At 37.4% G+C, this 18,507-nt stretch overlaps 1 protein-coding gene across 3 annotated transcripts in view; it reads left to right on the forward strand.

The window, feature by feature from the left end:
* The first annotated feature begins 5,200 nt into the window (after positions 1-5,200).
* LOC113046493 (synaptotagmin-C) overlaps positions 5,201-18,507 on the forward strand; it is a 39,273-nt gene continuing 25,966 nt past the window's right edge. The window contains exons 1-3 of one of the 3 annotated variants that reach the window (XM_026207336.1): positions 5,201-5,462; positions 12,607-12,992; positions 13,113-13,470. In XM_026207336.1, the coding sequence (XP_026063121.1) occupies positions 13,323-13,470 (148 nt within the window). In that variant the 5' untranslated portion in view covers positions 5,201-5,462; positions 12,607-12,992; positions 13,113-13,322. The remainder of the gene's footprint in view (positions 5,463-12,606; positions 12,993-13,112; positions 13,471-18,507) is intronic. The other 2 variants (XM_026207335.1, XM_026207337.1) reach the window with 2 other exon arrangements.

The following is an 18,507-nucleotide window of genomic DNA, read 5'->3' on the forward strand; positions in this document are numbered from 1 at the left end:
ACCCCAATCATCGTACTCAGTGCTTCAGGCCACGTCTCTGCGCACCCTTTATTTCAACAGAATCCTCATCTATACTCTACAGGACCGAACATAAATCATCAGGAGGCATTTGTGTTTCTGAAACACCTTGATTACCTGGATTTATAATGACAGCTAAACAGTCACTATTAGCTGCTACTACGATTGAAATTGACTATTTGCAGGGATTTCGGGGCACAGGCATACTGTGCTTCACACTGTATGAATTTTCAATGCAGCTGTACATGTGTGAGATACTGTCATCATCTCATCGATGACAGCATATGATCAGTATGTTCAAACACAACTGATTGGCTTCCCCGATAAATTCAATAATCTCAGATTAATAGCACACTATGGACATTTGTTTTTATTGTGTGTTGCTAAACTCATATTTCTTAGTAGGATTATTGCACCTTTAGTAATGATTATTTGTAGTGTCTATATTAATTCCCCTAGAAGACTGTAATGTTGGACGGTTTACACAGAGTGATTTGCATATGCTCAGGTAATGTCGTACCTAAACTGATTTTGATCTGATCACAAAAGCGACCATGGCTGTAAATTGGATATATTATTACCGTCCACATTTCTATCTCATCTTAAATAATTACATAGGAACTGTTGTAGTTAATGAGTCTAAATATAGGGGATTATCCTGTCAGTCATGGGGTTGACTATTTTAGAAGTAAATAAGAACATTAGACATGCACTGATTTATTACATTTGGGCCAGTCTTTCCAGGTTTTGCACAGTTAGCTAAACACATGTCTAAAGTTTTTTTTTTTTTTTAAAACACTACCACACATTTTTGTGATATATATTTTTTTGATTTACAGTGAAGTAATAAATAAGGCCAGTAGGCCTATGAGAAGTATTTCATCAGCTGCCTGTCAAACTGTCCAACTCAACTGTCAGCTTTAATAAGGTATCGAGGGGGAGCGGCTATCAGACTCTGACTGTGAATGACAAAATAGCCTTATAATTCATGAACTACATGGTTGAGTGCATAGTGCATAAGTACATAGTGTATAGTGCGTTATTTGGGATGCACCTACTGACTAGTGGTGTATTTAAGTGAATATTCTGAATGAACCATAATCGCTGTAACACTTGACTGTTTTCCTGCCTTCGAGTAAATGGACATCTGACAGACTGAACATATATGCCATTAATTTGGTTCACTATGTCCATTAAACTTTTTCGCAAAATGAAGTGAAGGGAGGTGTAAGAAGAATTTGAAAAATATATGACCACATTACTGAAAAGCTTCCTTATTTAGGCTTTCATTCTCTTTATTGTATTCCATGTTTAAATGAAGGAAGATGGTTTGTTGTCGTATGAAAAAAAGCTTCTAATGCTTAAATATTATTTTTGTAGCTTCTTAGTAGATTTGTAGACTCAATTTTTTATACGTTTTTTGTTTTGATTTGAATGACTCAGTGTGTTTAGTGAATTTTTTTGAGTGAACGACTCGCTCATAACAAACAAAAAGACTCACAGTATCGCCACCTACTGGCTGAACTAATTATTGAATTAATATTTTTATTGATTGGAATAAAATTTGCAACACTGGGCAAAATCAAATTTACCACCACTAGCTTTTTCCCCTTAATTTTTCTGTGTACTGAATCGTTTGAATGCCTCATTGAAACATATTTGTGGGGGTAGTTTCTTCAATAGGCTGATAGGGTGACCCACCACCAAAGTGTGAAAGGGAGGGATTCATTTTTCTATCACATTCAAACACAGTGTTACACTAGCTGTCACTGTTCTAGAATCTTTGTTCTGCCTGGATATTTAGTCAAGTCAATCAGTGTCAAGTCAAATTATGTGGAGTACATCCCCTTTATGGGTGATTAGTGGTTTATGTTTTTTTATTATTATTATTATTATTTTTGCAAGCAGGCTGAATTCAAAATCTCACTATTCACCATTCCCTACATTAGTCCACTAAAACAGTTAACTTGAACAGGTAAATGAAAACTTGTGAGTGAATTCAACACTGAGTGTGTTAAAAGGGCTGTCGCTCTTACATAGTTTGTGCTTGATGTCATTTAAAGCCAGGAAACTAGCAGCTCCAGAACTAAGATGAGAGTATTTATCTTGAACTCTGTCATGGTAATTATGTATAAACCTCAATTTAAGAATAATGATTAATCAATTTACAAATAATTTATACCTGTATTGTATTAGGCTGTAGGATTGTTTTTAACAGTTGTGAATTAAATTCAAATTTAGATCAAATGTAGTACCTAAACAGACTGAAATCATTCCGAACACAAGAAGGGGATGTTCCGGGACGGCTAGCACTAATGTACTTTCATCATCATACATAAACTTAACTTGTGCAAACATACCTCTATTCATTATCTTTAAGCTATAGTCTGGTCAGGACTAGTCCGAATGGCCTAAATAAAGCAAACCAGTATCTCACCAGTAAAGTTTTGATGGATGACGGGAAATACAGGGGTCATACATGATTAAACTAGCATGAGTCTGTTATTATTAATATGCAAATAAATTAATAGTTAACTAACCTTACTTCCACAGGCTACACACAACAATATAAACAACAGCTGTACATGTTCTCTTCACATCGTTCTTGTAAAATAATAATTTAATAACATAAGTATACAAGCATACCGCTCCGCTGGGAACTCGACTTACCGGCAGCCGTGGGCGTTTTTGGAGTATCTGGTAGCACACTAAATTACTAAAGATATCTGAACGTGAGGGATCGTCCTGGATGGGATCGTCAGGTGAAAGGACAGGTTATGTGGATAATTTTATTTACGGGTAAATTATTAATCACTAATTTTACTAATTTGGCATGCCTTCACAAAATGGTGTTTTAATTACCAATAAAAAATAAAAAAAGGGGAAAAGGGACAGGTCCTCAAGCACCCACCACACCCCCCTCTACACATGCCTGACCACGAGTGCAGATTGGTGTGAGAGCATCTGCACGCACAGTGAGGACAATACTTTAACAGCCTGGTGTCAAGAAGGGCAGCAAAGAACCCACTACTCTCCAAGAAAAAACGTCAAGGACAGACTGAAATTCCGCAGTTAGTACAAATACTGGACTGCAGAAGATTGGTGCAAAGTTATTTTCTCTGATGAAGCTCACTGCCGACTGTTAGGGACATCTGGAAAATCAATCGTTCGGAGAAGAAAAGGTGAACGCTACCATGAGTCCTGTGTTGTGCCAACAGTGAAGCATCCGGAGACCATCCATGTGCTTTTCAACCAAGGGGAGGGCTCTCAATTCTGCCCAAAAACACTGCTATGAATAAAGAATGGTATCAAAATGTCCTGCAAGAGCAACTTCCAACGATCCATGAGCAATTTGGTGATGATTAGTGCATTTTCCAGCGTGATTGAGCACCATGTCACAAAGCAAGAGAGATAAAGAAGTGGCTTGGATCTCCCTGGATCTCAATCCCAGAGGACCTGTGGTCATTCCTCACAAAGGTGAGTGGACAAGCAGAAGCCCACAAATTGTGATCAACTCCGAGAACTAATAAGGCAAGAATGGGTCGCCATCAGTAAGGATTTGGCCCATGAATCTAATATCCAGCATGCCAGAGCGAATAGCAGAGGTTATGAACAACCAAAGTCAATTTTTTTTTTTTTTTTTTGCCAATGAAATCCTTTAAAACATATGATATTCGTAACATTTTTTTTTAGTATACCATAGAAACGTGTTAAAATAATTAACATATACTGAGGCAGCACACTTTGCAAAACACAAAATTTATGTCACTGCCAAAATTTTGGCCATGATTGTAGTCTGCTAGTCTGTATTCTCCTGACTCTCTGTGGTCATTAAAAATCCCAGGATGTCTTTCGAAAAGAGTAGAGGTGTGACCTCGGCATCCTGGCTAAATTCGCCCATTGGCCTCTGACCATCATGGCCTCCTAACAATCCCCATATCCGCTGATTGGCTTCATCACTCCGTCTCCTCTCCACCAGTAAGCTGGTGTGTGGTGGGCGTTCTGGCGCAATATGACTGCCGTCGCATCATCCAGGTGGATGCTGTACACTGGTGTTGGATGAGGAGATACCCCCTGTCTATGTAAAGCGCTTTGAGTGCCTAGAAAAGCGCTATATAAATGTAAGGAATTATTATTATTATTGTATGGGCTGAATAAAGTTAAACAGTGAAGCTTAGATGGATGACGATTGTAATGGAGGTAACGATGATTACAGTGACATGCAGGTGTCTTTATTAGACACTTTTGTAAGTCCGTTATTAATAATGTGCAAACAACAGACTGTGTCTGTGTGTTCTCCAATAGCTTTTCACATGAGCACATTTCAGTAATGGTCACATGTCTGGCAAGTGTTTTATAATGGACAGTTGCTGATGAAGCATGCTTTTAGAGGAGTTTGCGATGGTCAGTGGTGTTTACATATGGGCAAAAAACACTCGGACAGAGGAACAGTGCACTGTTGATGTCGAGCTGCCTTCAGATCACCATGTTCGACAAATCCAGATTGTTTTATTTACTTTATAAATGTGTGTTTTGCTCTGTTTAATATTTCTAAATGGATCGGTATATTTCTATATACAGTCAGGTTAAGGCGACTGGTATAGTGGTCTGTTTGCGTCTTCGTGTGGTCCAGTTTGGTATTGCAGCTTGAATTTGTGGTTATTTCTGTACTATATATATATATATATATATATATATATATATATATATATATATATATATATATATATAAGAAAATGTTCTCTAAACAAATTTAGATTTTTTTTTCCTCACAGTTTTTGCCGTTGCGCTTTATACATAAATTGAGAATTATGAAAAAAAAAAAAAAATTATTTATCTTGAAATAAGATTGCAGTAAATAGGCCTTTTTGGGAATCATCATCAGTCTTTGGCTTGGTAAAACAATTATCTTTATTTAAAATGTTTAAAGTCTTACTACTTCTCCTTTTATTATATTGGGAAAATATCATACCGGGATGTACTATGCTAAAATCCCAGCCGCCACAGATAGGATAAATCATACTGGGATGTACTGTAGGCTGTAGCTGTTTGACGTTTGTGCCTTATACCTAGAACATTTCCGCAAGCCGCAACTGTATAATTGTCTGAAAAAGAATAACTTTTTTATAAAAGAATATTATGGGAGATCTCACTCCTCCGCCCAGTATCCTCTCGTTTCACAGCTCTGTCTTTCTCTCTCTCCATACATCAGTATGTGTTTAGCACTGCACGCGCACTGGAGCCCGTGAGCAGAGACGAGACTCGTTTAGTATTCAGTGCACAAGGCAAAGGAGGGAGAAGAGAGGGAGGGCAGAGAGTGAAATAGAGTGAAAAAACGAGCCTGTGAAGACAAGCGAAAACACCGAAAGAGAGGAGGAAGAGGGGAGCGGAGAGACACCTCCTCTGTCCCTCTCGGTCTACCCTTTGGTATTCTTCTATCCCAGGTGCGGTATTTCAGCCTTTATCTGTCTTTGGGTGTGCGGGGCGGATGTTATGATGTTGCTGTCGCATGAGAAAATTAATATTTGGATGAATGTGATCTCGGAAGAGAGAGAATGGATATGATGTAGACAGTCGTTCTGTTTGAGATCTGCATTGCTTGAAAACGGTACAGACTCTTTACGGATTGTTGTGTTCAGGTTCTCTATAATATATCTGTGTATTTGTGCGCGCGCGTTTATGTGTTGGAAGGGTCTGTACGTCTGTCCAGTATCGTCGTGCAGAAACCCTCTCAGCGGCTTAAGTATTCTTTATTTATCAACTGCAAAATCATGCATGAATATGTGCTGAGCATCGCGACCCCGCATTTTCAGATGTGCATAGATCTGTGTGTGCAACATTGTATAGAGGGATTATAAATCATTGTCAGACACTGTCACTTATGTAATTCTGTTCTTAACTTCCATATTTCCTACTCTACATGCTTAATCTGCATTTGCATATGTAATTCAAGAGGAAAGGACGTGGAATGCACATATGAAGCTGCTTCCCTCCTCTTCAACCCCTTATCAGTGTTCCTTCCCCTCCAAACCCCACCCCTCCCCCCCACAGTCTTCAAAGGTTGGCTTACATGGGCTTCTATCAGGCACAGGACCATAATTATGCAAATATTAATACATCCATATGGAACCGTCATAGGAATCCTCTCCTTCGCTCACTGACAGCATATAACGGCATTGGGAAAAGCCAAATGAGGGGGCGATTAATTCCCCCCCACAATGTGACGGAGCGGGTGATGACGTTGCCTGGCTGTCGGGCTGCTGAGAGCATCTCTCTACGCTCTATCTGTGTGGGAGCTGAATCTTAAGGGCTGGCACAGAGCATCACCAGTATCTCAGGGTTCCTCGCACCACTCACCATCTATCTTTTGCCTGTGTTCTCCTGAGTGATGTTATAGATAATTTAGATACTCTTGAGGTCCAGGAGAGTGGAGTGGAGGATAGAGAGAAGATGGGAGGTGGAAACCAGGCCCACATGAAATCTGCAGATGTCGTCGGAATTGAGAGGAGTGTCATTCAAATAATTCTAGAAACTTCCCACCGTTTTTCAAATGTGTTAATTAATTACTTGGGCTAATTTGATTATGCTTTCAGCTAGTGCTTTATCACCTGTTCCACAGAATTCCCTGAAATCCGCACTGATAAACTCTGCAGATTCCATCTGGAACTGAGGCAAACTTGAAGCAGACCTGTCTATTTGCAACCGTTTTGTACAGGTTAGACTGTTTTTGAATAGGACTGATCTCCTTTAAGACAGTGATAAGAGTGTTACAACATGCTCTAAGCCATAGGCCACAAAGGCCTAAAGTATCTTTTTTACAGGGATATGTAATATCACCCCGTCTTTGGCCAGCGGCGGATGTCCAGTTGTGTAAATGGCAGCAGTCGATGGCAGGGCAGTTTTAAAATGTTTATTATCCAGTGAATAGGCCGGACACAAGAGAGGATGGAGAATGTGTCCAGGAGCTCACAGTATCAAGGCAGATATATGAGCAAGACGATGAGATGACGCAGTGATCTGGATGAGTGTTCATAAGCAGAGGTTGTGACCGCACTGAAGGCCATTTAGCCTGGTTTCCTCTTCCAGTGCATTCCAGTGATTTAAGGGGGTGACATGGTGCCAGGCGACAAAAGTAGGAAGGGTTAGAAAAGCAAGAGAGTGACGGAGGGAGACAGGGAGATGAAGAGAAACTGCTACACGAGTCTACTAATACAGCGCTGTTATCATTTATTCATTCATTTCCACTTTGCAGGAAGTCTGGAAACATTTCGTTTTGAAGCCAGAGGGGTAAAGAAAATTACTGTTATCTTCTGACAGGTAAAAAAAAAGCAACAGTCTTACAGAAAACAAAAGCAGATTAGACTCCCGATGACATTGCAGATAAGACCACAGGCATGGAGGTGATACAGTGAGTGTGAGGAAAAATAAGGGAACATAAAAAGAAGGAGAGAAACAAAAAACACAATGGCTTCATTAAGAAATTACTCTTATATCCTATTGGTTATACTTAATGGATTTACATCCCTTGTCAATAGAAGTGTTCAAATTCATAGCCTCAGTTGAGAAGAAAAGGATTAGCCAGCATTTTTCTTTTACAATTAGTCTCAGTCACATCTATCAGTTTCAGGGGAATATGGGAAGTTGTGAGGCAGGTTTCCATTGAGTAAAGTGGAAAGGAGGGAAACTTCAAAAGGAGGCAGGTGATTGTGGAAACTACAGATGTTTCGTACTGTACATATGGATGTGTCTCATATTGGCCTAAAATGTACATTTGTTATTCTCAATATATCTTAGTGGTGCTTTAAGCTAAAACATTCAATGTCAATAAGCTGCTTTAGACTCACACATCACATAGTATACTTTATAAATTTGAATTCTTCTAACAAATCTATTGTCTCAGAAAAGAAGATTTTTAGCCTCCGAAGAGTAGATTATATGTTTGGTTTATTATTTGTTATTACCTTACCTTACCTTACCTATATATCTTGCATATAAGATATCTTGCATATCTTGATATATATGTGCTAATATGGATTACATGGATCAGAAATGGTTGGCATGCCATGACACCTCTGATTTCCATAACACAGCAATTAAAACATTTGTTTATATTTACATATCTGCATATTTAAACACTAGATTTGAGACTGGAGAACAGCTCAAAGAGTTGCAATACTGAAGCAGACTGCCAAACAAAAATAGATAAATGTTATAATGTGTGTGGTTTGAGTGATGTGCATATTCTTCATCTTATGCCAGATAATTTTGCAAGCAAATTGGAAGACCCTGCTTCAAGGCAAGTCGAGGTTTGTCATCTTATGAAGACTTTACAGCAACTTAACCATTAGCCTACAAAACAGTCAACTTAAATAAGGCAGAGGATGTTGCCTGCGGGACAAAATGAATTGCATCATTCTTCTTAATAATTCTTAAATACCTTCACCTCAGGGCCGAGGACTGAACCTCAAACCCATCTGCTCTCTGCTGTAGAAACAGGCAGTGACCTGAGCGACTGCTGCTGATCTGTGGTGTTGACAGATCTCGACTCTAGACACCGGACAGTTGTCTAGTGAATGCCAGGTGTCTTATGTATGAACAGTCAGCAACATTGTCATTGTTAGTAACTAGCCATATTTGCAAGTGTTGGCTGCAGTTATTTAGAGGTTATTAGGAGCAGTTATATTGTAGGATGGTCTTATTTGTCCAGCTAACTCATGACCACCAAGACATCTGCAAATCTGCTTGAATGGACCAAACTGGTGGAAATAGACTAATTACTAATTAAAAAATTCATGCACTCGGGCATCATCGCTTTTAGTCACGTCCGAATTAATATAAATGTGAAATGATGACTTGTTTGCCATTTTAGAGGACATTCAGCTTTTAAATTAAAGCTGCACCTCTGTTCATGTGATCTTTTATTACGCTTGCAGTGTTTATAGTGTTAATAGTCAAAAAAGGGGATTATTAATGATTGACAATCTACAAAAAATAAATAAATCAATAAAAATAAACCAAATTTGATTTTGTACTTTATTATTGTAATTATTATTTTTGAAGTACTAAAAAATAAAAAATAAAAAATGATAAACTTAAAAAAATTTGGAATCTTTTTTTTGAAAAAAATTGTTTTCTAAATAAAATACTAATTAAAAAAATAATATAAATATTATGGATTTGCTTGTTAATAGTGAATTCCACACTACTGTGTGTTTTTTTGTTGTTGTGATAATCTGATTCAAACTTATTGTTCATTTTGTGATTTCAACTGAATTTACAAAGTAACATTTTCAAACATTTTTTTTTACTTATAATTTAAAGTATTGTTATTTATTTTATTTATTCATTTTTTGTCATCATCAGGTTCTCAACTGAGATCATCTCTTCTGCTTTGGATTTACTCATTGTTGAGTCTTTCTGCTTTCTGGTTGAAATTGGACTTCTGCATCTTGTGTGAATTGTCTAGACACCAAACAGTGCTGCAACATTTAAATGTTTCCATATTTAATAGCAATTCAATTATGGCCATTTTGATTGATGCCTCTGAACATTGACCTTTCTGGTTGTTTGTGTTGGTGTACATACCCATATAATCATTGCATTTTATTATAGGTTTTCATCTCTAGTGCGTGATTGGACAGGGGCTTTTGTGGCCTTTATGACATGATTGGACTGTGGCAATTATGTCTGGCTTGCGTGTGATTGGACAGTGACCATAGAGGTTTCTGGGGTCCCTGTTGTGGGGTATTGCTTTTCCTGGAGATATTGATTGAGACCTAGGCAGCACTCAATGGAATGTCTGAGACCGGTTTCATGTTCTGTTGTCCGCTTGTTTCATGTCGGTGTCACTTGCATGGATTTTACCACCACATTATTCTGTTCCGGCTTTTTTTTCCATATGCACAGCCCATAATACCCCAGAGCATCGGTGTAGTTTTATTACAGCATGTCACTTGTAAATGCCTGTCCTCTAGACGTTTACACTTGCATCACAATGCTTTTTCTGTCTGGAATCCAAGGCCACATGCTATATGCCCTTCAGGCTTCTTCTTCTGAAGCCTTATAGTTTATATCTCGCTCTTTCTTTCTCTTTCATTGCTTCTTTCTTTCACCTGCTCTCCCCTCTTAGTTCCTCTCTAACTTCGTTATCAATCGACCTGGCATTTCTGAACAGTGACACTGTAGTTCGCTGCCAGACAGCCATCTTTCAGATTGAGCAGCATTTTTAAAGGGGTAGTTGATTATGATTTCACTTTTTGAACTTTAGTTAGTGTGTAATGTTGCTATTGTTAGAACATAAACAACATCTGCGAAGTCTACAAACGACGCTCAGATTTCAGTACAAAGGGAGTTATTTTATTTTAAGGAAATCGCTGTTGAAGGACTACAAAAAACGGCTGTTAGGGACTAAAATCAGCTTCTTCCTTTGAAAGAAGTAGGCTAATCTAAACTAGTCTGAGGCTCATTTAAATAGACAGTTAAATGGACCTCAGTCTGTTTGGGTTTTCTTCAGATGACGCTCCGGACTGATGGTCCACTTGGGCACGCTGATTAGTAATGGATTGTGTGAGTGTGTGGGTGAACATCTTGACCTGAGTCGTGCTCCCGAATGACTTATAGCTTTATTTAAGGCTTTGACTGATTGATTGATGGATCTGAACGGGGAAAGATGGATGGAAAAGATGCAGCTGGCTGGAGAGAAACCATCCACCTTACAATGAAAGACCAATGACATCTTACAGACCCAAAAAGCATGAAAGAATAGTCTACCAAAATGATCGATGGACGATCGGCTCATCAGAGAGAAAGAGATCAGACTTCAGGATTTCACCGGCTTGAAAAAACTCTCTGATGAAAGCAGACAATCATTGAATCGATTTGCATATTGATAGATTTACACACTTTTTCTGGGCTTGCACCGTTTTAGCTGATGCAGAAAGGGGATGAAGACGGAGAGAGACAGAGAGGGGTTGAAAGAAACACTGGGAGGAGAGCTGAGACACGGAGTGAAAGAGAAGACAAATGAAAGGTGGAGCTTTGACCTGGTTTTGTGAGACAGAATGAGCACAGAACAAAGGAAGAATACTGAGAGATCTCATAGATATAGATCCTCATGCTGACAAATTATACACACGCAGTCCCTCAGCAGATGAATCGCTAGAACATTTTTCCTCAGTGCTGCTGTCTGATTTGTGAAAACACAGATTTGTAATTCAAAAATCTTAACAATTTGATTATTGTAAACTAGATAGCAAAAATGTAATTACTGCGGTCTTTATGGTAACAGAGCATTGAAGTCCTCTTTATGGAAAAAGTGCTGATGCAGTAGCGTAATCCTTAGTGTGGATCTGACCTGTATTCTAATCCATTAATGAAAAGCTTCTTGAAATTACCAGTTGATGAACTCTGTCTTGTGCTGTGGTGCTGATGTAATAAAATGTTGTGAACATTGGCCTACTTAACGTGAACCTTGAGTGCATTTATCCTCTACATGAAGGTTCAAAGTTTGCCCATTTAAAAGCATGAAAAAACAAGGTTTGTTTTAGTGTTTTCAATGCTCTTCGTCTGCAGTGTGCTGTGAGTGTGAGAACTGTTCAGTGTTGTGTGATTGTGTTGTGTCACGCCCCATTTTCACATTTGGGGTAGACAGACAAATTGCCTGTCACTAGAATCTTGTTGTGTTGCACTCTGTCAGGACTCAGTGTTAATCATAAAGGTGAAGTGTGTCTACCGAATTACAATCTTAAAATGCTTTCCTTTTTATTATTATTATTAATTCTTTTTGGATTCTAAATAAACTTAATTACAAAATAAAATAAAATAGAAGCAGTTATTTCAAATTATAATAATAATTCACAATATTCTATTTTTTTTATCAAATAAATGCATAAGAGAGTTATTGTATAGCCTCCACATTTTTAAACAGTAGTGATTGTTTTGTCTGCAATACTTATTTGGATTCAGTATAATAATTATAAAACTAATCCCAGTGTAATTTTTTGTGAACAGGTATTATTAGAGTATGTCATCCAGACTCAACATCATACCAGCACAACCAATAGTGTGAGTTTGGGTGGGGCTATCATTTAATCAGACCAATGGTTTGAAAGCATGAATTATTATACAGATCTCACACTACTGGTGCTGATATATAACACTTTAGCTTTAAAGATATCAAACAGAATCACAAAAAGAGACTACAATAATTATTGATCAAACATATACCCCCGTCTAAACCTCATATCATTGGTTGAGCCCATGTATTGGGCAGCTCAAATTAACATTACAAGTTTAACATCGAAATTACTTTTCACCTTTAAGCTCAGAGTATCATGCAACAACAGCTTTGTTTTGTGGTCGACCACGTCCTCGTTCCCAAGATGCACTGTACAAGGAGAGCTGTTTGTCTTTGGGAAAATAAACTGATATCCAGAATGATTGGTTTTTCTCTGCATGCTATTGAGCTCTGCGAGCACAGCGGGTGGCCTTGATAATTTAACCATCATTTTTACAGCAGTTTTTTATTTATGATTTGTGCCTCATTTTCTCTTTCTCTCTGTCTCTCACACACTCTCCCTCTCTTTTCAGGCAGTTTCAGAGCTCCTAGAACATTCCAGAAATACATCCATGGACCACAATGAGCCGTAAAGCTTGAATGGAATAACAAAGAGAGAAACTTCGTGAACATAGGCCATACATTTCGAATTCAAGCCTGCCCTGATGCTGCTTTAAGGACTGGGCCTGCAAACACTTCCCTCCGCCCTGACTGATGATTTAACTGAGAGTAATAGTCTGCAAAATCTTGGCTATGCTTTCTGAACAACAGACCTTAATATAGTCTTGCAGTTTATCCATTGAGCAAATTCTTAATATCTATGTGAATTGAATTGGTTTTGACCTTCTTCACCATGACTAGGACTCAGGGATTTTGTTTTCATCCTTTATAACAAGTATGTGGAGAAAAAAAACATCTTGTGAGCAAAGCACATTCAATTCAATAATAGATTTTACATAATGAATGCATGCATTGTCTTCTCCTCCCTTGCTCTCATTTCTTCTTTTTTTTCCCTCTCTCCTGTTTTTTTCCTTCCCAGGAGCCTATGTTATTATTAACCGCTAAAGTTTTCAATTAACGGGTCTAAAGAGACCGTCGAAACTTTGTCCTTCAGCTCCTTTATTATCGGAATCGGCAGAAAGTGGCCAGACACACCCTCTCCGCTCGGGCGCCGTCCAGCTGGTGTGGGCGGTAAGAGCTGCGCCACGATTGGTTGAGTGCAGGGTGAGTGTGCGATGCGGATTGGAGGATGTCGGGGGACTGGGAAGACGACCTTTGTAAGAAGGCGTTGGTGCTGGTGGAGGAACTGTGCTTCCGGTCTGGAGGCTTGAGCCAGAGTGCCAGCTGTCAAGAATTCAGCTACATGATGAGAGGACCTAACGGACAGCTGAACACAGGTAAGAGCATAGCACAACCTGTTTAAAGGATGGTTGATCCAAAAAAAATTGCATTCTGTCATCATTTACTCACTTTTGTGTTGTTACGAACCAGTTTGACTTACTATTTTTCTCCATGGTACTCAAAAGGAGCCAGTCGCGCTCTTGTCCATGAAGTAACGATGAATGGTGACTACAAAAAGAGCTCAAAGGCATCATAACAGTGGTCAATGTGACTTATATTCTAGCTAAGTCTTGTGAGGTTTCACAGAAGAAAGTCTTACAGGTTTGGAATGACAGGAGGGCGAGTCATAAATGATGACAGAATTTTCATTTTTGGGTGAACAATCACTTTAAAGCCTATTCAAAGCTTGAATTGCAATGATTTAAGTCTGACTTCTAACCAAAATATTAACTTGGACCTCACAAATGGTTTAAAAAGTTAATTTTCATCATCATCCCACCTCACTGAGTCATGAGACCAGGAAAGAGCCTCACTGGTAAAAGCTGCTCGTTCATGTAATTGCGCCTGGCCGTTTTTATTTGTATTCATGCCATGCCCACCACAGGTGTTATGGCTGGATGCTGTGTTCAGAGTGAGACTGTCCTGTTTACAGATTTAGTCATTATTGTTTAAATTCCCAAGTGCCCAGTGATTGAAATGGAATTGGACTTGCATTCTCTTTAGTATGAAATGGCACCACCGCAGGTAATTGAAATGGCTCTAAGCTCCTTGTGAAAAGAAGGGGGGAAAATGAAACTGCGTAGGCTTTCCTTCCTGGGGTCTCCAAACACCCAACAATCACCCAAATAGAGTCAGTTAAAGCTAATCATTGTATTTATATCTTAAAGGGATAGTTCATCCAAAAATGAAATTGTTTTCATCATTTACAAACACTTTTGACTATATTTCTTCAGTGGGCACCAGTGAAAAATGTCTCCATGATATTTTTTTTGTCCATATAATGAAAGTCAATGGGAGTCAATCTTATTTGTACAGACAATTTTTTTTTTTCTGCTGAAGAAAAAGTCATACTGGTTTGGAACAATGTGAAGGTAAGTAAATGATGACAGAATTTAAAAAAGCAAGGATTTCATTTGTAGAATCATGTCAAATGCCAAACATTGGACAAGTGAAAAATGCTTTCAGGATATTTTGCATGTGTTTATTATTATTAACACAACCATTTTACATTCATCATTCGTCATTAGTTATTAGGACAGTGCTGGATTGAATTCTGCATTTTGTATCATGAAAGATATGTTAGAAGCGGGCTCCAAAATCCCATTTACATTTTACATTTATTCTTTTAGCAGAGGCTTTTAGCCACAACTTACAAATGCGAGTAACACAAACAATTTGTCCAATATAAATAATGATATTATACCAAATTTCCAAGTAGTGCAACGCTAGAGGAAAATTATCCCTCAGCAAGCACCAAATGCAAGTAAAAATGGCATTAAAACATGTCAGTGGCTGGTAACTTTATAATGGACTGCAATATAATACATGATTTCAAATCAAATGTGTGAATGAGAGTCTGAATCTCACTTATGTAAGCAAAGTGAGCAATTTAAGTCATATTAGTCAAAGACATACTTTGACTACTAACATACATACCATCTACTAAAGAAAACATCTGACAACTTAACCTGGCGATCAAAAGCTGGAAAGTACTAGCTAATGGAAACATGGTTCATGATATTGTTTTGCTGAATGCATTGCAAAATAGTGACATGCATAGCTGAGCAGGACGGGCAGCTTACCGTAGTATTAATTAGTGGGAAACTAAGGGAAGCTGCCTTAGGCTCTTTAAACTCTTCTGTACTCACAGTATGGCCCATATGTGCACTACAGCTGAAGGGTAGTCATGCTGTCAAGCATAGTGTAACAAGGTGAAACAGACTATTTTTAACCCTGAGTCTCTGTATAAGCTACGGTCAGTTACTGCTCAGTTGTAAAGCAGGATTGAACATTTCGATTTGGATTTGCGGCTTTATCCTGCGACATTCTGCCACCCTCTATTTTCTATTAAAGTGTATTTATTTTTTGTATTTATTTATAGCAAGCTCAGGATAAAACCCAAAGTGACACTCACATTTGACTCCTCTATATCTGCAGGGTGTTAAGTTAATTTTAGCATAAAGTAACAATAAAATCCTTTGTAAATGACTCACCACTGCATATCTGTTGAAGAGTAAAACAACATTCAAAAGTTCAGGGACACTAGGATTTTTAAAATACTTTATTATTAAAGGGATAGTTCAGGCAAAAAATAATAATTCTGTCTTCATTTATTCACCATCCAGTTGTTTCAAACCCGTGTAATTGTCTTTCTTCTGATGAATGCAAAAGATGATTTTTTGATATTAATATTAGTAACCAAACAGTTGCTGGTAACCAATGACCCCCATATATGGGAAAAATACTACTGAAGTCAATGGTCTACTTCACCTTGTAATTCTTTAAAAATATCTTCTTATGTATTCAGCAGAAGAAAGAATCTCGGACAGGTTTGGAATAACTTGAGGTTGAGTAAATGATGACAGAATTTTAACTCATGCCTAATATCCTTTTAAGCTTTTAAGGATGCATTAAATTGATCAAAAGTCACAGTAAAAACTTTTACATATATATTTTTTTCTTTAAATAGAACATTTTTTTTCATAGTTTCCACAAAATATTAAGCAGCACAGCAGCATTTTAGAATGTTTTTATGATTTCTGCTGAAAATTCAACTTTGGATTAAATTACTTGTTGAAATAATATTTCACAGTATTACTGTTTTTAATGTATATTTATATATACATAATTTAATACATATTTCATTGTCCTGTCTTTGCATATTTTTAATACTCAAGGGATGCCACTGTGTAGTTTGGGCTCCTCCTCAATGCATCCTGTAAATGTTGTCGTACACTCATTAAAATAAAGATACCTCACAGTGACATAGAATAACCTTTTTTTATGGTTTCATAAAGAACCTTTAACATCTGAAGAACCTTTATGTTCCACAAAAGGTTATTTGTTCTTCAGGTTCTTCAGATTTTAAAAAGTTGAGAAATAGATGGTTCTTTAAGAACCATTGAGTGAATGGCCTTTTGTGGAACCAAAGATGGTTCTGTGAAGAACCTTTATTTTTAAGAGTGCATGTCTTTCACATTTTCAGTCTTTCTTTTTTTATTAATTAGTAATATGCAATTTTATAGGAGTTGAATCATAGAGACAACAGGTTAAGAAAAAAATATTTAAATACAATAGTGCATAAATATAGCAAAATGCTCCTCTTTGTAGTTATTTTTCTAGCTGACTGATGAGCTTATTGACACCGAATGGTTATTCTGAGGTATATTACGTTGCTATGTTTACAAGCTTTACACGTTTAAATGGCTTACTTGTTGCTTGAACTGAGGTGCTTCTGCATCATAGAGTGCCAAAAAAAACCTCTGATTGTTATTTATTGTTTGTATTTTGTTATGAATTTTTTCAAAGCTTTAAGGCTGATACTTTGTTTATTTAAAAGTAACAAAGCTTTTTGCGATTACTAGACTCACGATTTGATTCAATTCATGATTTTGATTTTTTTATTTTATTTGATTCGATTCACATTTTTTTATTTATTTTTTATTTAGATTTAAGACAAATTATAAATTAAATGTGTCGTTTTATTATTGCTTGGACAAAATGCTGCAAATTTCTTTGTGAAAATTAAATACAACACTATAATAGTATACTAATAAAGCACTTGCATATTAATTGCTCTGTTGTTGGTTTCGATTGCATCTACTGCTTTGTCTTAAAGTTTCTGCCAAATGAAAAAAATGTAATATAACTTAAATGTAAATAACAAAGCTAAATTAAAATTTTTAAATTAATTTAAATTAAATTTTAAATTCCAAATCAAATAAATAAGTAACACAAATAAAATCAATATCTTCATATAAACAAACTAAGGCTTCGTCTTTGCTCTTTCCATTTGAAATTAGAGGCAACCACTGCATTTTAATCATGATCCAAACAAAGATGCTACATAAATTCACGATGAGTAGTTTTTAATCTAACTTAAATTGTATCATTTGAATGTTTTGACTTTAGTTTTGTGAAAATAATCTGCATGAAAGCAGTAGATGACCTGAATGAGATGCAGATTCACTCGGCCAGCAGGTGGCGCGTAAAGCATTTCCTTGGTTTCCGCTGTAAACAAAGCAGCTCTGTACTTATGAACTTTGATATGCATGCGTTATGCAGAGGCAAGATGAAAAGAAAATTACCATCTTGACATACATTTTTATAAACTCCTTCCCCTAATTGAATCACGATTTATTTAACATCTTAACTGATTTGAATCGTCACATATTTTGATCGATTTTCAACTGGTTCGCGGTTAATTGTTACATCCCTACAACCAAGACCACATTAGTTTACAAATTCGAATGCTTATTGGATAAATAAAAGTTAATGTCACATTATGCAGCTGCACAATCCTGCATGGACAGCTTACAAATTACTAGCTGCTCTTGCTTTAAGAAGAAATGATGCAACCAAATTAAGTACATTAAGACTACAACCCTACCCATCTCTTTAGGAGGTGGTGATGGTGTGGAAAAGTCGGTGAGACAAGATGAAATGAAAGCTTAGCAGCGGGGCAGAACGCTGATCCTCCTGGTCCAGCCAACCCAGAGTTTGTAGATCAAACTCCCTCCCCAGATATACTGCTTCGACCAGTCTTTTTTCTTTGCAAGCAGATCAATACATTAACCTTTCTAATCCCAAACCCCTCCTGTGTGTAGCTCTCTCTCCATCAGTGTCCGTTTGTTTGGCTCCACATCTTTCATTCCTGCAATTCTTCCTCTCTTGCACCAGCCGTCCTTCCCTCTCTCTCTCTCTCCATCACTGTCCACTTTTTTCCAGGCCTGTTTTTCGCACAGGGGAATGCTTGCGGACTTTATTAACCCCTCTCTGGCGCTATCTCTCTCTTTCCTCACCTTTGACGTGTTGAGTGAATGTGTTATCTTGATCAGTCAGCTGATGTGTCTGCTTCAACATGTACACTAATC

This window comes from Carassius auratus, chromosome 3 (genome assembly GCF_003368295.1).
Source record: "Carassius auratus strain Wakin chromosome 3, ASM336829v1, whole genome shotgun sequence".
Taxonomy (NCBI): Eukaryota; Metazoa; Chordata; class Actinopteri; order Cypriniformes; family Cyprinidae; genus Carassius; species Carassius auratus.